The sequence below is a fragment of the Danio rerio genome, chromosome 19 (genome assembly GCF_052040795.2).
Source record: "Danio rerio strain M-AB ecotype USA chromosome 19, GRCz13ab, whole genome shotgun sequence".
NCBI classification, from domain to species: Eukaryota; Metazoa; Chordata; class Actinopteri; order Cypriniformes; family Danionidae; genus Danio; species Danio rerio.
In genome coordinates, this window is record NC_141039.2 from 13,086,746 (window position 1) to 13,101,047 (window position 14,302).

The following is a 14,302-nucleotide window of genomic DNA, read 5'->3' on the forward strand; positions in this document are numbered from 1 at the left end:
TATATATATATATATATATATATATATATATATATATATATATATATTTACTAATTACATAATAATTTTTTTTAAATGTTTAAATTATTTTTTAATTACTTTGTCTGAAAGACCTGAATACTCTAAGTAATTTAATAATTTGCCTCAATATTAAAAATACCTATAAATCTCAGACAGTAGACAAACTATTAATTAAAATATAGTTCAATTCTATAAATTTGAGTCAAATTGTATGTTTAAATATTTTTATGTAATGCTTCAATTTTGAAAAAGCATCATATGAACCAAACCAAAACGTTTAAAAGACCAAATTTCTTATTTCATTTCATTCTTAATGCAAGTGCAACCGTTGGACAATTTATTGTGTACTTTAATTGTGTAGTATCTGGTTATTATCAAAATACTGAAATACTTTGGTAACACTTTACAATAAGGTTTATTAATTAATGCATTTACTAACATGAACAACACATCTACAGCATTTATTAATCATATATGAACATTTACTAATGCATTATTAACATCCAAGTCCATGCTTGTTGACATTAGTTAATGCACCATGAGTTAACATGAACTAACAACGAACTACTGTATTTTCATTAACTAACGTTAACTAACATGAACAAATACAGTAGTAGATGTATTGTTCATTGTTTGTTCATGTTAGTAAATACATTAATTAACATTAACTAATGAACCTTATTGTAAAGTGTGACCAATACTTTTTTTAATATACAGATGAAGTCTTATATTTTCTTTCTTAAATATTTTCCAAATGATGCATAAAGCTGCGCTGAGAGTTTAAGCATGTGAAATTCTGCCGTGCTGCGCTGCAAAAAGGGGTGGGATTAAACAAGATGACTAGACATTAAAAAAGTGAGCGATTGCTAAATATTTTAAATTTCTGTACAGATAGGTCATGTTTTGATCTACTGGTGGTCTAACGCAATCACATGATTTAAATTTGCAGGTCAATACCGAGTTCACCAAGCCTGAGCATTCATATGCAGCGACAATCGAAACTTGTTGCACGACCTTGCGTTTCCTGTCTACCAAATTGGCATGCATATGAATGGAAGTCTATGGGGCAAAAAGTGCAGTGTGACCGTGGTTTAAAAGAGCAAGGATTTTTTTCACAGTATTTCCTACAGTATTTTTTATTCTAGAGAAGGTCTTAATTGTTTTATTTCGGCTAGGAAAAAAAGCATTTTAAGGTCAATATTATTAGCCACTTTAAGCAATATTGTTTTTCGACTGTCTGCAGAACAAACTATCATTACCTAGACAACCTGCCTAGTTAACCTAACCTAGTTAACCCTTTAAATGTCACTTTAAGCTAAATACTAGTATCTTGAAAAATATCTAGTCAAATATTTTGTACTGTCAAAATGGCAAAGATAAAATAAATCAGTATTAAAAATTATTAATAAAACTATTATGTTTAGAAGTGTGTTAAAATCTTGTTTCCTGTAAAACAGAAATTGGGGAAAATTTACAGGGGGGCTAAAAATTCAGGAGGGCTAATAATTCTGACTTCTACTGTATGTACACACATTTACATTATAAACTAATTTCTTTTCTTAAGCATTGTCAGTTGTCTTGATAAATGTAATCTTTTTTTTAATTGAAAATTTTTATTAAATCTACAAATTTTATTTGTTTAAGAAAACGACAAGAAATTTGCATCCCCAAATTAATTTATACTGTACTGTTGAATCTATGTATGTTTTATTCATTTTTATTTAATGATCTAAAATGAAATGTAATCCCTTTACTTTTTTAGTAGAAATTTAATTTAATTAACTTAAATTAAATCCACCCAACACTGGTATCGATGGCAGTGTTAAACCTTTATTTTGAAGAGTTTGACACAATAATGAGAGTCACAGTGCTGTGTTTAGCTTGGATTTACGTGTGAGGTAATAGCAAGTGCGTGTGATTGTCTCAGAAAGATTAACACTCAAAGCGGTCAGTTGTACAGTAAGGAGCTTTACCAACAGACTGGTTAACCGGCACTAAACCCAGAGCGTCTGTTACCATGTTCTGCTCCACTGGAGGGAAACGATCATTTTCACCATCAATGAGTCTTGCAATTATACTTTCCACTCTCCTATTTGGATGCATCCATTTTTTACGGCAAGACACTGCAGGCACAAACAGTTTTTTAATGCACTGGTCAGTTTTATGATTTTGACCTTTTTGGTTTTATATACTTTTTTTTCAGGTGTTTTATTGTCAATAATATTAGCCCCCTTATGTTTTTTTTTTTTACTTTCTACAGAAAAAGCCATCATTATACAACGATTTGCCTAAATACCCTAGTTACCCTAGTTAAGCCTATAAATATCACTTTAGTCTGAATACTAGTATTTTGCAAAGTATGTAGTAAAATATTACTAATTGTTATCATGGAAAAGATAAAAGAAATCAGTTATTAGAAATGAGTTATTGTTTAAAATGTTTAAAAATAGAAAATATAAAATAATTAAGAGAAGTCAAATAAGTCTGACCTACTGAAGGTTACAGAAGGACAACTTTATATGTAATATGTCTGATTATATGGAGCAACTTATTCTTCAAAAAAATTATGAATAGTTTTTTTTTCTGGCTGACTCTTTTTTTTCATCACTGAATAATTAATAAAATATTGTGATTCCCAAATTTTTCCCTGTAAAACATTACAATCTTGTTTGTAAAAATAAAAATGCTGACAATAATTAAACAATTGTATACCCTGACCTCAAATTAGTGCATATTTAATTAAATATTGACTTAATTGCTTATGTAAACTAGATATGTTATACTTTCAGAAATAAAGGTCACCTTTTCAAAAGAACACTTTCATAGTTTTAGGTACTATACTGATACAAATTGTATCCTTAAATTACAAAACTACAGTGGCCAAAAGAGCTCAAATGTGCTGCAAGTTAAGAGAACTAATTTTCACAACACACGCAAATACAGAAATTCGCTGCTAAAAGTGCAGATTACAACAGAAATGGGGATTCGCGGAAATGACAAACTCGGCTAGTTCCTGTTTAAAATTCATTAACTTTAATTGTGCAATTTGTCAGATTATTAGGGCTAAAATATACAAACAACAAGGAACCATAAGACCAGGGTGTGAAAAAAACCCCACCACTCAGATCTCCAACAACACTGCTGACTTTAAACAGGAAGCAGAAAGTTTGTCACTATTTGGGCTTCCCCAACACATTTCTGTTGTGGTCTGTTATTTTTCATGCATGTGTTGTGAGAACTGGGACCTGTATCATAAAGTCAGATTATTTGTCTAGCCAGTTAAGTTTCAGTGTAGTTTGCAAAAATTCTGGATTTTTGATACCACATAGGTAGCTCAGCTCAGCTACTTCATTATACCACAGCAACAAACAGTGATTAAAGTCAAAGGCTCTTTAAGATAAGTCATTTCACTCGGCAGCCGTTTTTCAAATGCTTCTCGGCCAGTATGCTTAGGCTTTTTGTCAGAATGTGAAAACATCAAATTCTCCAAAATGGCTTGCCAAGCTTACGATAAAATGTCATGTTAGGTGTGGCACAATAGCTTAGTGGTTAGCATGTCGACATATGGTGCAGTAGCCCATCAGGGTGTCCCGGGGTGTCAGTTTGAATCCCGGCTCGAGGACATTTCTTAACCCTACCTCCCTGCAAGCAATTTTAGAGAATTTGATGTTTCCACATTCTGACAAAAAGCCTAAGCATACTGGCCGAGAAGCATTTCAAAGACGGTCTCCAAGTGAAATGACTTGCCTTAAAGAGCTTTTGACTTTAATCACTGTTTGTTGCCGTGGTAAAATGAAGCAGCTCTCTCTCCAAGTTCACTTCCTGTCTCATTATGGTCCGGTCTAATAAAGGCAAAAAGGCCAAAAATAAATCTTTAAAAAATGTCATGTTAGGTATCAGCAATAAAATGAAAAAACAACTGTCTCTTTAGTTTCATTTCTAAATGTTTGAATCACACAAAATCTGTAGAAACTCTGGTCAGAGCCCCTGCCCCAGAGAATCGTCAGTCAATAGTAATCGATGATTAGCTCCTGTACTAGAAGTCGGGGCTTCACCATATTGACCATTACACTTTTCCCCAATCAAATCTATAGGAGTGACACGTCTTGTGTACTCTTTGTTAAAGTCAAGCTGACTTCATACTACCTAAAATCCAACATTGGTACAAACTGAAGTGAAACTTGACAGGCTAGCCAGCTAATCCAGCTTCATGATACAGACATTCTGTTAGTGATTTGTTTTTGCTTGTGTTTTTTACTTGCAGCACATTTGAGCTTTCTCAGCCAACGTACAATACAGGCCATTTTAGTATAAATGTTTACCTTTTGAAAAGGTAACCTCACAGTCATAGTTCACGTACCTTTATATCTGAATGTCCAAAACTTGTAACACAAAAAAATTAAATTAAATATTTAATTAAATGAGGAAGTATAATATAACAGCTTTTTAAAAAACTTTTTTACTCTTTTTATTTATTTATTTATTTTTACCTGCCATGTCTTGCCATACTCAATCAAGGCTGCTCTTTTTAAACAAATAAACCTAACAGCAGTTTTATTAACTTAAATTGTCAGGATTGTTTCCAAAAACAGTCAACGGCTTCATGAATGGTCTCTTACGTTGTGGTGGAGAGTTCACTGTAGGGCACCGGTCAGGATCAGAGAAAGATGTTGATCCTCTGTCTCATCCGGTTTATTTATAGGGCGCTGGAGCTCCACCCCTTCTCGCTGAAGCCCCTCCTCCGGCGAGCGATGGCCTATGAGTCTCTGGAGCGCTACAGGAAAGCCTATGTGGATTACAAAACAGTGCTGCAGATTGACATCAGTGTGCAGGCCGCTCATGACAGTGTGCACAGGTACAGTTCACAATCTACACAGATACTTACATGTTTTTTACACACACACAGTTTTAATGGATTTATTTAATATATAATTTAGAATGTATATGTAAATGCTGGATATCATTTTACTATAAAATAATCTATCAAAAAAAGCTTTTCTTGCTTTGTATTTTTTACAGTATACATTTGTAAATACTCCTAAACATTCTTCAAAATAAATTCAAAAAGAAAAGTTTTACATTTTTGTCCATATGCTATTGGTATATATTTCTTTCTTTACTGTATACATTTTCAAGTAGGTCCAGTTTATTATTTACCAAAGAGCTATTTCCACAGTTTGTTTTATTTATTTTGTTTAAATATTACTTTATTTATTTATGTTTTGCCTAAACTTGAATCCACTTTTAAAAATAAGTCTAGCAATTTTAAAATAAAATGTAAAATATTAATTTTCCTATGTCCAGAAACACTTTATTTTAATATCCTTTCAGAAAACTTGGCTTAATATATTGCTTCTCAAGGGAATTTATCCTTATTTAACAATGTTTATATATTTCCCTGAAAACAAGACTAAAAATACTACATAATAAAACATTTTTACAGTGTTTTAGTGTTATTCAGATCAGTTTTTAGCCACTCTAAGAATTTCCAACTTTTTTTATAGTATACTAACTTAAGTGTTTTCTTCTTAACATTATTATCAGCAATGTTTTAAAGGTTCTGTTAAAAAAAAAAAAAAAATATATATATATATATATATATATATATATATATATATATATATATATATATATATATATATATATATATATATATATATATAGTTTTTTTTTTACTTAAAAAAATTCTTACTTTTAAGTATATCTATAAGCTAGCATGCTCCGAAACAGTGACAAAATTTGTGTTTAGAAGATATAAAAAAATTAAAAATAAAAACACATTTTTCACATTACCTCATTCTACATTTTATCTTGACCAGTCAAATACTCTCTAGTATCTGACATACCCTGCCCCCTTTAAGACGCTCTTTATACGATACTCTTGAGCTCAACCACTCCCACTGGCAGAGCGGTGATAAAACAAACACTATTGGCTGTTTTTTTTAAATGGGGAGGAGCTACTCTATGTCCCATTCTCTCTAAATTTTTCAGTTGAGATTACGTTTAACATAGAATAAAACAAAATGCAAATTTCAAAGCACTTCAGGGGTCCGTTCTTCGTACGTGGATTACTCTGTTAGCTGGATTTGGATATTGACGATTTGACACGATCCAGGATCGTTTCGTTCTTCAAAGCTGATCCGAGAGTTGTTGTCATAGCAACAGTTCTGCTAGGTCAAACCTGATCGGGAGCAGGTTCAATTCATATAAACAGGATTAGATCGGCTCAGTTCAAGCAAAGATAATAGAGAAAGTATGTACCGAATTCTGATATTTTCTTACAGTAGTAGTTATATACACTTGGGAAAATGGTACATATTTTTTAACTATATATATATATAAAGTTATAGTCATTAATAAATTAAATTAAGTTATACATATTAATAAAACGTATGCAATCTGCACCCTCGAAATGAAAGTACAAAGACTGCCACCTGGTGGTGCAAAGAGAAAACTTATTGAAATTAACTTTTTAGATTGCTTTAGTACAAATTGTGTATAATAGAAATGCACAATATGTGACTTTTTTTAAAGCAATAATACATTTCAGCAGTCATAAACATGTTTTGATAGTTAATATGCCAGTGATTTGATGCTTCACAAAAGTTGCAGACACCTTTACCAATATGAAAACGCTTTTGTAAACATCCAGTTATTATTTACACCGATTAAAAAACGGCTACTATAATAAAGACAATCTTTTCTAAATGTAGAACTAAATACATTGATTTGCATTGAAATACACGATGAATACTCTTGACACATGAAAGCGTAAAGCCTGCAGCTCACAACAAATGTGGAAGGTTATTGCGTGTCATATTTAACAAACCGTTTACTGCTAATTTGATGTAATTTTGCTCACATGGATAATTGAATATAAATCAGATGATGTCATTACGCTGCTGTGCCGTCAGCCAATCGCTGCATTGCTGATCATGATTTCGAGGATCGATAGATCTGTCCTTCACAACACACGCATCGATCTCAGATCAGTTTATCCAGACACTCTAATCTGATTCGCGAACTTGTTTTAAGAACCAAATTAGCGAGAGATCAGTTATCAAGATTAAAAGATCCAGAATCTGCCAAATAATCTTAGATCATTTAAGCGAGGTACGAAGGACGGACCCCTGGGGACCCTTTAAATGTTGTGGTTGTGCAAATAAATGCATATCCTTTTAATAATTTTTCCAAATGTATTTTTACCAGGTGGAATTTATGGTATGTATTTTTTCCATTTAAAAGACTGTCTTTTTTTAAATGATCATTTATTCTGATGATGTTGAAATATTCTGAAACTATATATACAGTTTTGGGTGTCATCAAAATGCTAATTATTTACAGTACAATATAAAACTGTGACAATTTTTGGTATTACAAACATGATATGCATATATATGGATTTGGTTAGAATGCAAGCACTATCTGTTTTAAGACCTTGAAATGATTTATAATAAGCTATATGTGTTATAACAATAAGTAAGAAAGCTATAACATAATTGGTGTGATTTGGCAATTTATTATTATCATTATTGAGCACAAAATAATATGAAGGGTTCATTTGGTATAATTTTTCCTTTACATGTAGTACATTTTGTAATTTACGCATTGAATTGTTTTTAAGAAAATTCTGGAAAACTGCCAGACAGTAAGTTTCCGCCAGTGCATTTTCCATTACAGAGCTGTTTTACTTGTAAATAAAAATAAATTCCAATACTCAAGATGTAAACATGATTAATCATATCCTACGCTTTCAAGTAAACAGACAAGCTTAATGACAATTTTTAATATATTTGCTGGAAACATAAGCAAATAAATTACTCAAGGAAATGATATGAAATTGTAATCATTCCAGTAAAGTCATAAGTTACGTCTGATATCTGCTTTCAGAATCACTAAAATGCTGATAGAGCAGGACGGTCCTGACTGGCGAGAGAAGCTTCCAGAGATTCCAGCGGTTCCTCTTTCTGCTCAGCAGCACCGCAAAGAAGAGCCCAGCGCAGAGCTCCTGCAGGCCCGAGCAGAAAGAGCAGAACAGGAGAAAGGTGAGTGTAAACACATACACACTGTGAGGTTATTCTGCATAACACCATAGCTATGCAGAAGTCTGCAATCTGGCTGGTTCATTGTGTTTAAACTGGTTTTGAGGAAGCAAAGGTTGTGAATGCCCTTATGTGGTGAGCGTTTGGGTGTGTTTCATGCAAACAACTACCCTTAAGCATGTTGTGTTTCATTTAAATGCAACATTAGAATAAGACTGAGGGTCACTTAATTTGCATAAAGCACAAGTTGGAAGTTTCTCTTGAGGCACTTTGCATGTAAATATGAAAAATCCATGCAATAATTAGCATATCAATTCAGCAAGATTATGCTATATATATATATTTTTTTTTTTTAACATTTTTTTACATTTACTCCATTCATTTAGGAGACAATAGAAAGAGATCGGTTAGTTCAGCATTTTTTAACATTTTATTCTTTTAAATAAATAGAGGACAAACAAACAGGGAGTTGTTGGTGTTGATGAAACAGATGAGTTGTCAGTTATTTCTTAATACTCATCTGCTTGCATAAAGTTTGGCAACCATCAAACAGTTTCAAACCTTTATGGGTTTCTTTATTCTGTTGAACACTGAAGAAGTAACTTGTAACCGTTAACATTCGTAGTAGAAAAAAACTTATTCTATTTATTTTAATGGTTACAGATTTACAGCTTTCTTCCAAATATCTTCTTCTGTGTTCAATAAAAGAAATAAAGTCAAACAGGTTTGAAACAAGTGAAGGATGAGTAAAAGATGACAGAATTTTGATTTTGGGGTGAACCCTCCCTTTAAAGGTGAAAATCCTTGAATGTGATTTTGTGCTCCTTTGGGATCCCAGCAGGCACATAATGTCAGATTGAGTTTGAGTTTGAAAATGAGGGGTTGATGTCAGAACCCAACGTCAGATCAACATCAGTGTTCAAAGCTGGACAGACGTAGCATTTTGGTTATGTTCCAACGCAACCTAAAAGCAACAAAACATCAACGACTAATGATGTTCCAGCTTGACGTTGTGTGGATGTTACCAATATGACGTCTATCAGACGTTGGATTTTGGTTGCCACACCTGACGAATAAATGTCAGTATTTGACGTCAATATGACGTTTATTTAAGATGTTGGCTCAACGTTGGATTTTGGTCACTTTCCAACACAACCTAAAATCAACAAAATATCAACTTCATTTCATGTCATTATTGGATGTCAAAATACCATTGTTCTTAGACACTGGCGACCTACATCTAACCTAATATTAAATTTCTTATGATGTTGTGTGTCTGCTGGGATGGTACCACAAAGTGACAATTGTTAGCAGCAGGCAAAGTCCTGCCGTGCACACAAGTCTAAAAAAGTGGATTCAGGTAAAGAGGTGAAGAGCCAGGGGCCATTTTGTAAGATAACGGTTGCTTTGTAGCAGTTGCTGTTGGGTTTGTCAGCATGAGGCTCTTAAGGTCTTTCAGATTTTGGTCTTTTCAAATCTGTGTAAAATGTAAAAAAATCCCAAATTCAGTTTTAATAGCAAAACTACTGAGGCAGTCATTTTGGTATTTTTTTATGTAAATTAATAACTGGATTAAAATAAAACCCATACCTATAATACCCTGACTTTTCCTAAATGTGATTATATTTTATTCTAACCCTACAATTTTATTAAATAGTATTATTTTTATTTTATTAATTAATTTTATTATAAAATATTACAATTTAATTTTATACTGCATATTTCAGCATAAGCTACATTTATTCCTTTGAATATGCATGCCTCTGTTGCCTAACAACGTTCTGCTTCTTATAGCAATAAACATAACTTAGTAAAGAACATAACCCCAACTTTAAGAAAAAAAAAAACTTTGTTCTTCCTGTCTGCTGGAAAAAGGGAGGTATGCACCTTTGAGGGCAGCCAAGTTACTCATTACAAAAATTATTGTGCTTTTAGGGTAATAATTTAATAAAATATGACGACAGACTATCAAAGCTTAATTATAAAATCTCAATAAAAGCTTTGAATGTAAATTTGATGTGTCAATACAGCACAATCTTGTTTTTGGCCACACTTCAGACACTTTGTTTCTGTTTCAATAAAAAAAAAAAAAAACATTTTCTCAAAAATAAATTTTCCTTCTGCACTGAGCCATAAATCTTCCCTTCAACGGTAATTACATAGATCTACTTTACAGCAGTGGTGTAAAGTAACCAATTACAAATACTCCAATTACTGTAATTAAGTGGTTTTTCTCAGGAACTGTAATTTTCCTAAGTAGCTTCACAAATGTGTACTTTTATTCCACTATTTTGCCTCAAACTGCAGTCGCTACTTTATTTCTTATTGAGTAGAAAAATCAGTCCTGTGATTTCTGTCCAATCCAATTGCAAATAGAAAAAAACATCAAACTGAACTACCTCAAGAGACGTTTACATTATTGACTGTTTAGACCATGTCATTAATAAGATGAGGGACGTTGACTGTATGATGACTGAAATCAGCAAATGGCCTTCAACAATAACTAAATGCACTATAGAATGTTACGCTTTCACACAAACGCACAAATTGCATGCAAAACCATCAACCTTTTACTAGGTATGCTCAAAATAATCGATTAACTGTTAACCGAAAGGGTGCGTTTGTGACCGATTAATGCTATCAGTTAAACAATTAAAATTATTATTTTATATATTTTTAGTTTGGCTGCATAAGGGGCAGATTGAATGCGCCTTTGCGTTAAGAGGGGCATCTTTTACACGCAGCTCATCCCAGAGCAGCAGTTTGTGTTGTCAAGACAACTACAGAGAACTTTTAAAGAGCATGGTTTCCGCTACATTCATTCTTACATGGCGAGGACCAAAATGCATCACGCCACGGATATATTACCCATTCAAAACATTCAGTTATTGTTGTTGTTGTTTTTAATAGCGGGTTATAATCGTATCAAATCGTATTAAAAGGTAAGTGGATTATAACAGCGCAAACTTTTCTGTAACCGTATAGTGCTGTGCGCTGTCTGTTTAATCCTTTGGGGTTACGTGCTGACTGACTGACTGACAGGTGCGTGAGGCCAGAAAACACGCAGAAGCTTTCAGTTAAAATGAACACAGTTTCTATAGTTATACTTTATTTATAGATAAAGTATGACTCTGCATATAATCACTCTATCTTGCTGGAGTTTATAGCCGTTTTGCTTTACTTCAGGATGCATTATTGCTGCTCTGAAGGTCTAATCGCTGTTTTAAGTTATCCAGAGCTGTATGAATGTATAAATCTTGAATATCACAATATTATTAAATATTACAATTTTATCAACATATACAGCAACACTTTTGCGCAATCGATACCCAGCTGATTCAGTCTTTTCATTAGAGGACCGCGCCTCTTCTCTTCTTTTTTCCTTGTCAACATATAAAGGCAGTGAGGTGCGCCTTGCGTTTTTGGAATGAAAAAAGCACGTTAGCTGTGGTCGGCCACTTGTTTAACTGCAAGACATAGCCTACTTAACTTGCGGGACGATAACGTATGCTATAACCCGTGCCTACAGACACATTTGCCAAAGAAGCAAAATGGAAGAAGAATATTGCTGTTTAACAGACGTGTTGATGCCAAAAAAAGCGCTGATGTTGACCTGGATCTGCATCATAAACGCAACAAATAGGCTTTACCTTTTATTTTACAGCTTATAAAGCATGTATGCACATTAATGCAATATCATATTTAAACAACAAAACTGTTTACAATAAGTCAACATAGGCTATGCGCGTGTTGTTGTCTTTTCATCACGCAGCGCGCACTTTAGCCGCGATGGAGAGAAAGGAAACCATAGCAAGACATAATCTTTAAAATAATGATTTCTATTAAAAATGTAAAAGGTTTTGTGATTATAATAATACAAGCGGGGCATTAAATAAATGCCAATTTATTTGAGGGCGATTTGAGGAAGTCTGCTATTTTATTTGACGGAAGACAAAAAGATGATTGGAAAAAAACAGCCTATGCCGGTTATTAAAAATAATCAGTCAGTGTTTTCGATTTGTAATATAAATTAATTATTTAAGTGGAAAATAATTTAGAGCAGTCCTATTTATTTTATTTAAACTATTTAAACTATTTTATTTAGTTTATTCTGTTCTTCTTTGCTAAACACTGCAGGTGCGTGAAGATGCTCTGTTGTTCTGTTCTGTTATTAATATGCTAGCATATAAAAATAAATCAGTATTTTATGCAATATTTAATGTGTCAGACACAAAATAGACATGTCAATTTGTTTAATATAAAATTAATAGTAATCTGACCAGTTAACCGTTAATAACCGATTAATGAGGGGCGGTTGTCGGTTAGCAAAATTAACCGAAATGAGCATCCCTACCTTTTACAGTGTAATACTACTCTTGAGTACTTTTAAAAGGGCTACTTTTTACTTTATTTTACACTTCTATACTTTTTTTAAGTGATAGTCTCTACATATACCTTTACACTACTTGCACTACATGGTACTTTAACTGAGTATGAATTTTCATTACTCTTTCCACCACTGTTTCAGTTTCATTCATATCTATTTTCTGAAAAAAAAAAATAGATAAAAATAAAAATGTCCAAAATCCAAATCCTCTCCGAAAAAACCATTTCCAATATTCAACCAGTTTTTTAAACTGCTTCTTCCATAGTTCAGATTTTTTTTCTGCAAATGTATGCACATTTTTTTTTAAAGATTTTTTTTAAATTAATTGATGCATCATTTGCATATTTAAATCTAACATTTTGTGAAACTTTTAATACAAAATTGCAATTATTAATGTAATGAATCAGCTGGGCTGTGTGGTGATAATTATTAGTAATATTATTTTTATCTTATTTGCTTTAATCTGTCACAAACTAGCTTAACCAGCAAGACTTCCTTGGTCAATCAGTTTCTGCCGGCTGACCATTAATATTACTGGTGAAAAGCATACCTATGTTGACCAGCACAAACTAGTCTGGACCAGCACGAATATCCAAGCTGAGGTTATATAAGAGCATTATGTGTAGTTAACATAATGCATTTCAAAGCAAAAATCCATTCTGAAATAAAGAACTGCAAATTCAGGTCAATGCTTACAAACAGAGCATACTCTGTTATTTATTTTAACATCTTTTATTTTAACATAAAGATATCTACTGAGAAACTTTAGTTTGTGTCATGTGATGTTTACGTTCTTTTTTATTGTTTGCAATAATTAAGCAAACATGCTGCCTCTAACAGCATTTGTCAGCATGGATGTACAGCGCTTGATGGCAATCAATAATGTAAAAGCGTAACACAGTCAGCTCTCATCGTAATGGAAGCAGACGAGTCTGGTTTCACTCTGAGCCCACATGATTACGAAGCACACATTTCACCTGATCACATTCACAATGGACAACCTTTGCTCTGCTGTCCTTTGAGCCACATGAGCTCAGATGAATGACAATATGACTTAACTGGAACTGAGAAAAACCAGTGCCAACTTGCCAAGTGTTCTGCTGCTAGTGGGTCAATTACAACAGCACATTTAGGTTTCATAAAATCTAAATGTTGTTATTGTTAAACCCATGTTGGTAACACTTTATAATAACTACACACTATGAACCATTTATTAAGCATTAGAAAATAGTGAATTCATTATCTGTTAAGCATTAACTCTACATTAATAGACGTTAGTAAGCAGTTTATAACTGCAGCTACAAATGCTGTACTATTGACTTATGAGCACATTTATAATGTGCTTAATAAATGTACTTTCATACTTTGTTAATGATTTATTTTTCATCTTATCTTTAAAATATAGTGCCCTTTAAAATAAAATATTAAAATATGAAATATTAAGCTTAACAGAAACTGTAAAACTAAAATAAATAAATAATATGAAAATAAAGACTGAAAATATAAAAAGTCATTTGAAATAATAAATACTATAACAATATATGAATATAAATTTATGGAAACAATAATTGGACCGCCTGAAATTTTTCAGTTAGTGGAGGTTTCTGTAGTTTTTCCCTTCTTATTTTTCAGAAAATGACAGCTGTCAAAAACTCTTAATATCAGATGCCTTAATTTGTTGTGACTGAAATCTTTTTGCAGCATTTTTTCTCCTTATTTTTACTGATGTATTATTTAATTTAATTTAGTCATCATCATTATTATATTTGACATATTATTTTTGACAAACAATAAAAAATAATTGTTGCTGGATCATGACATTGAATTTATTGATTCTGTTTTCTGACAGTTG

At 32.4% G+C, this 14,302-nt stretch overlaps 2 protein-coding genes across 9 annotated transcripts in view; one reads left to right on the plus strand and one right to left on the minus strand.

Annotated features, from left to right (window-relative positions):
- The window catches only part of parp10 (poly(ADP-ribose) polymerase family member 10), a 67,992-nt gene that overhangs the window by 33,516 nt on the left and 20,174 nt on the right, over nt 1–14,302 (minus strand). For all 7 annotated transcript variants that reach the window (XM_087295491.2, XM_087295490.2, XM_087295488.2 and 4 more), the window contains one exon: nt 4,641–4,807. The gene's annotated coding sequence lies outside the window, so the exon portion shown is untranslated. The remainder of the gene's footprint in view (nt 1–4,640; nt 4,808–14,302) is intronic.
- The window catches only part of spag1a (sperm associated antigen 1a), a 32,651-nt gene that overhangs the window by 2,719 nt on the left and 15,630 nt on the right, over nt 1–14,302 (plus strand). For both annotated transcript variants that reach the window (NM_001089406.2, XM_087294729.2), the window contains 2 exon segments: nt 4,724–4,876; nt 7,912–8,066. In NM_001089406.2, coding sequence (NP_001082875.2) covers nt 4,724–4,876; nt 7,912–8,066 — 308 coding nt within the window.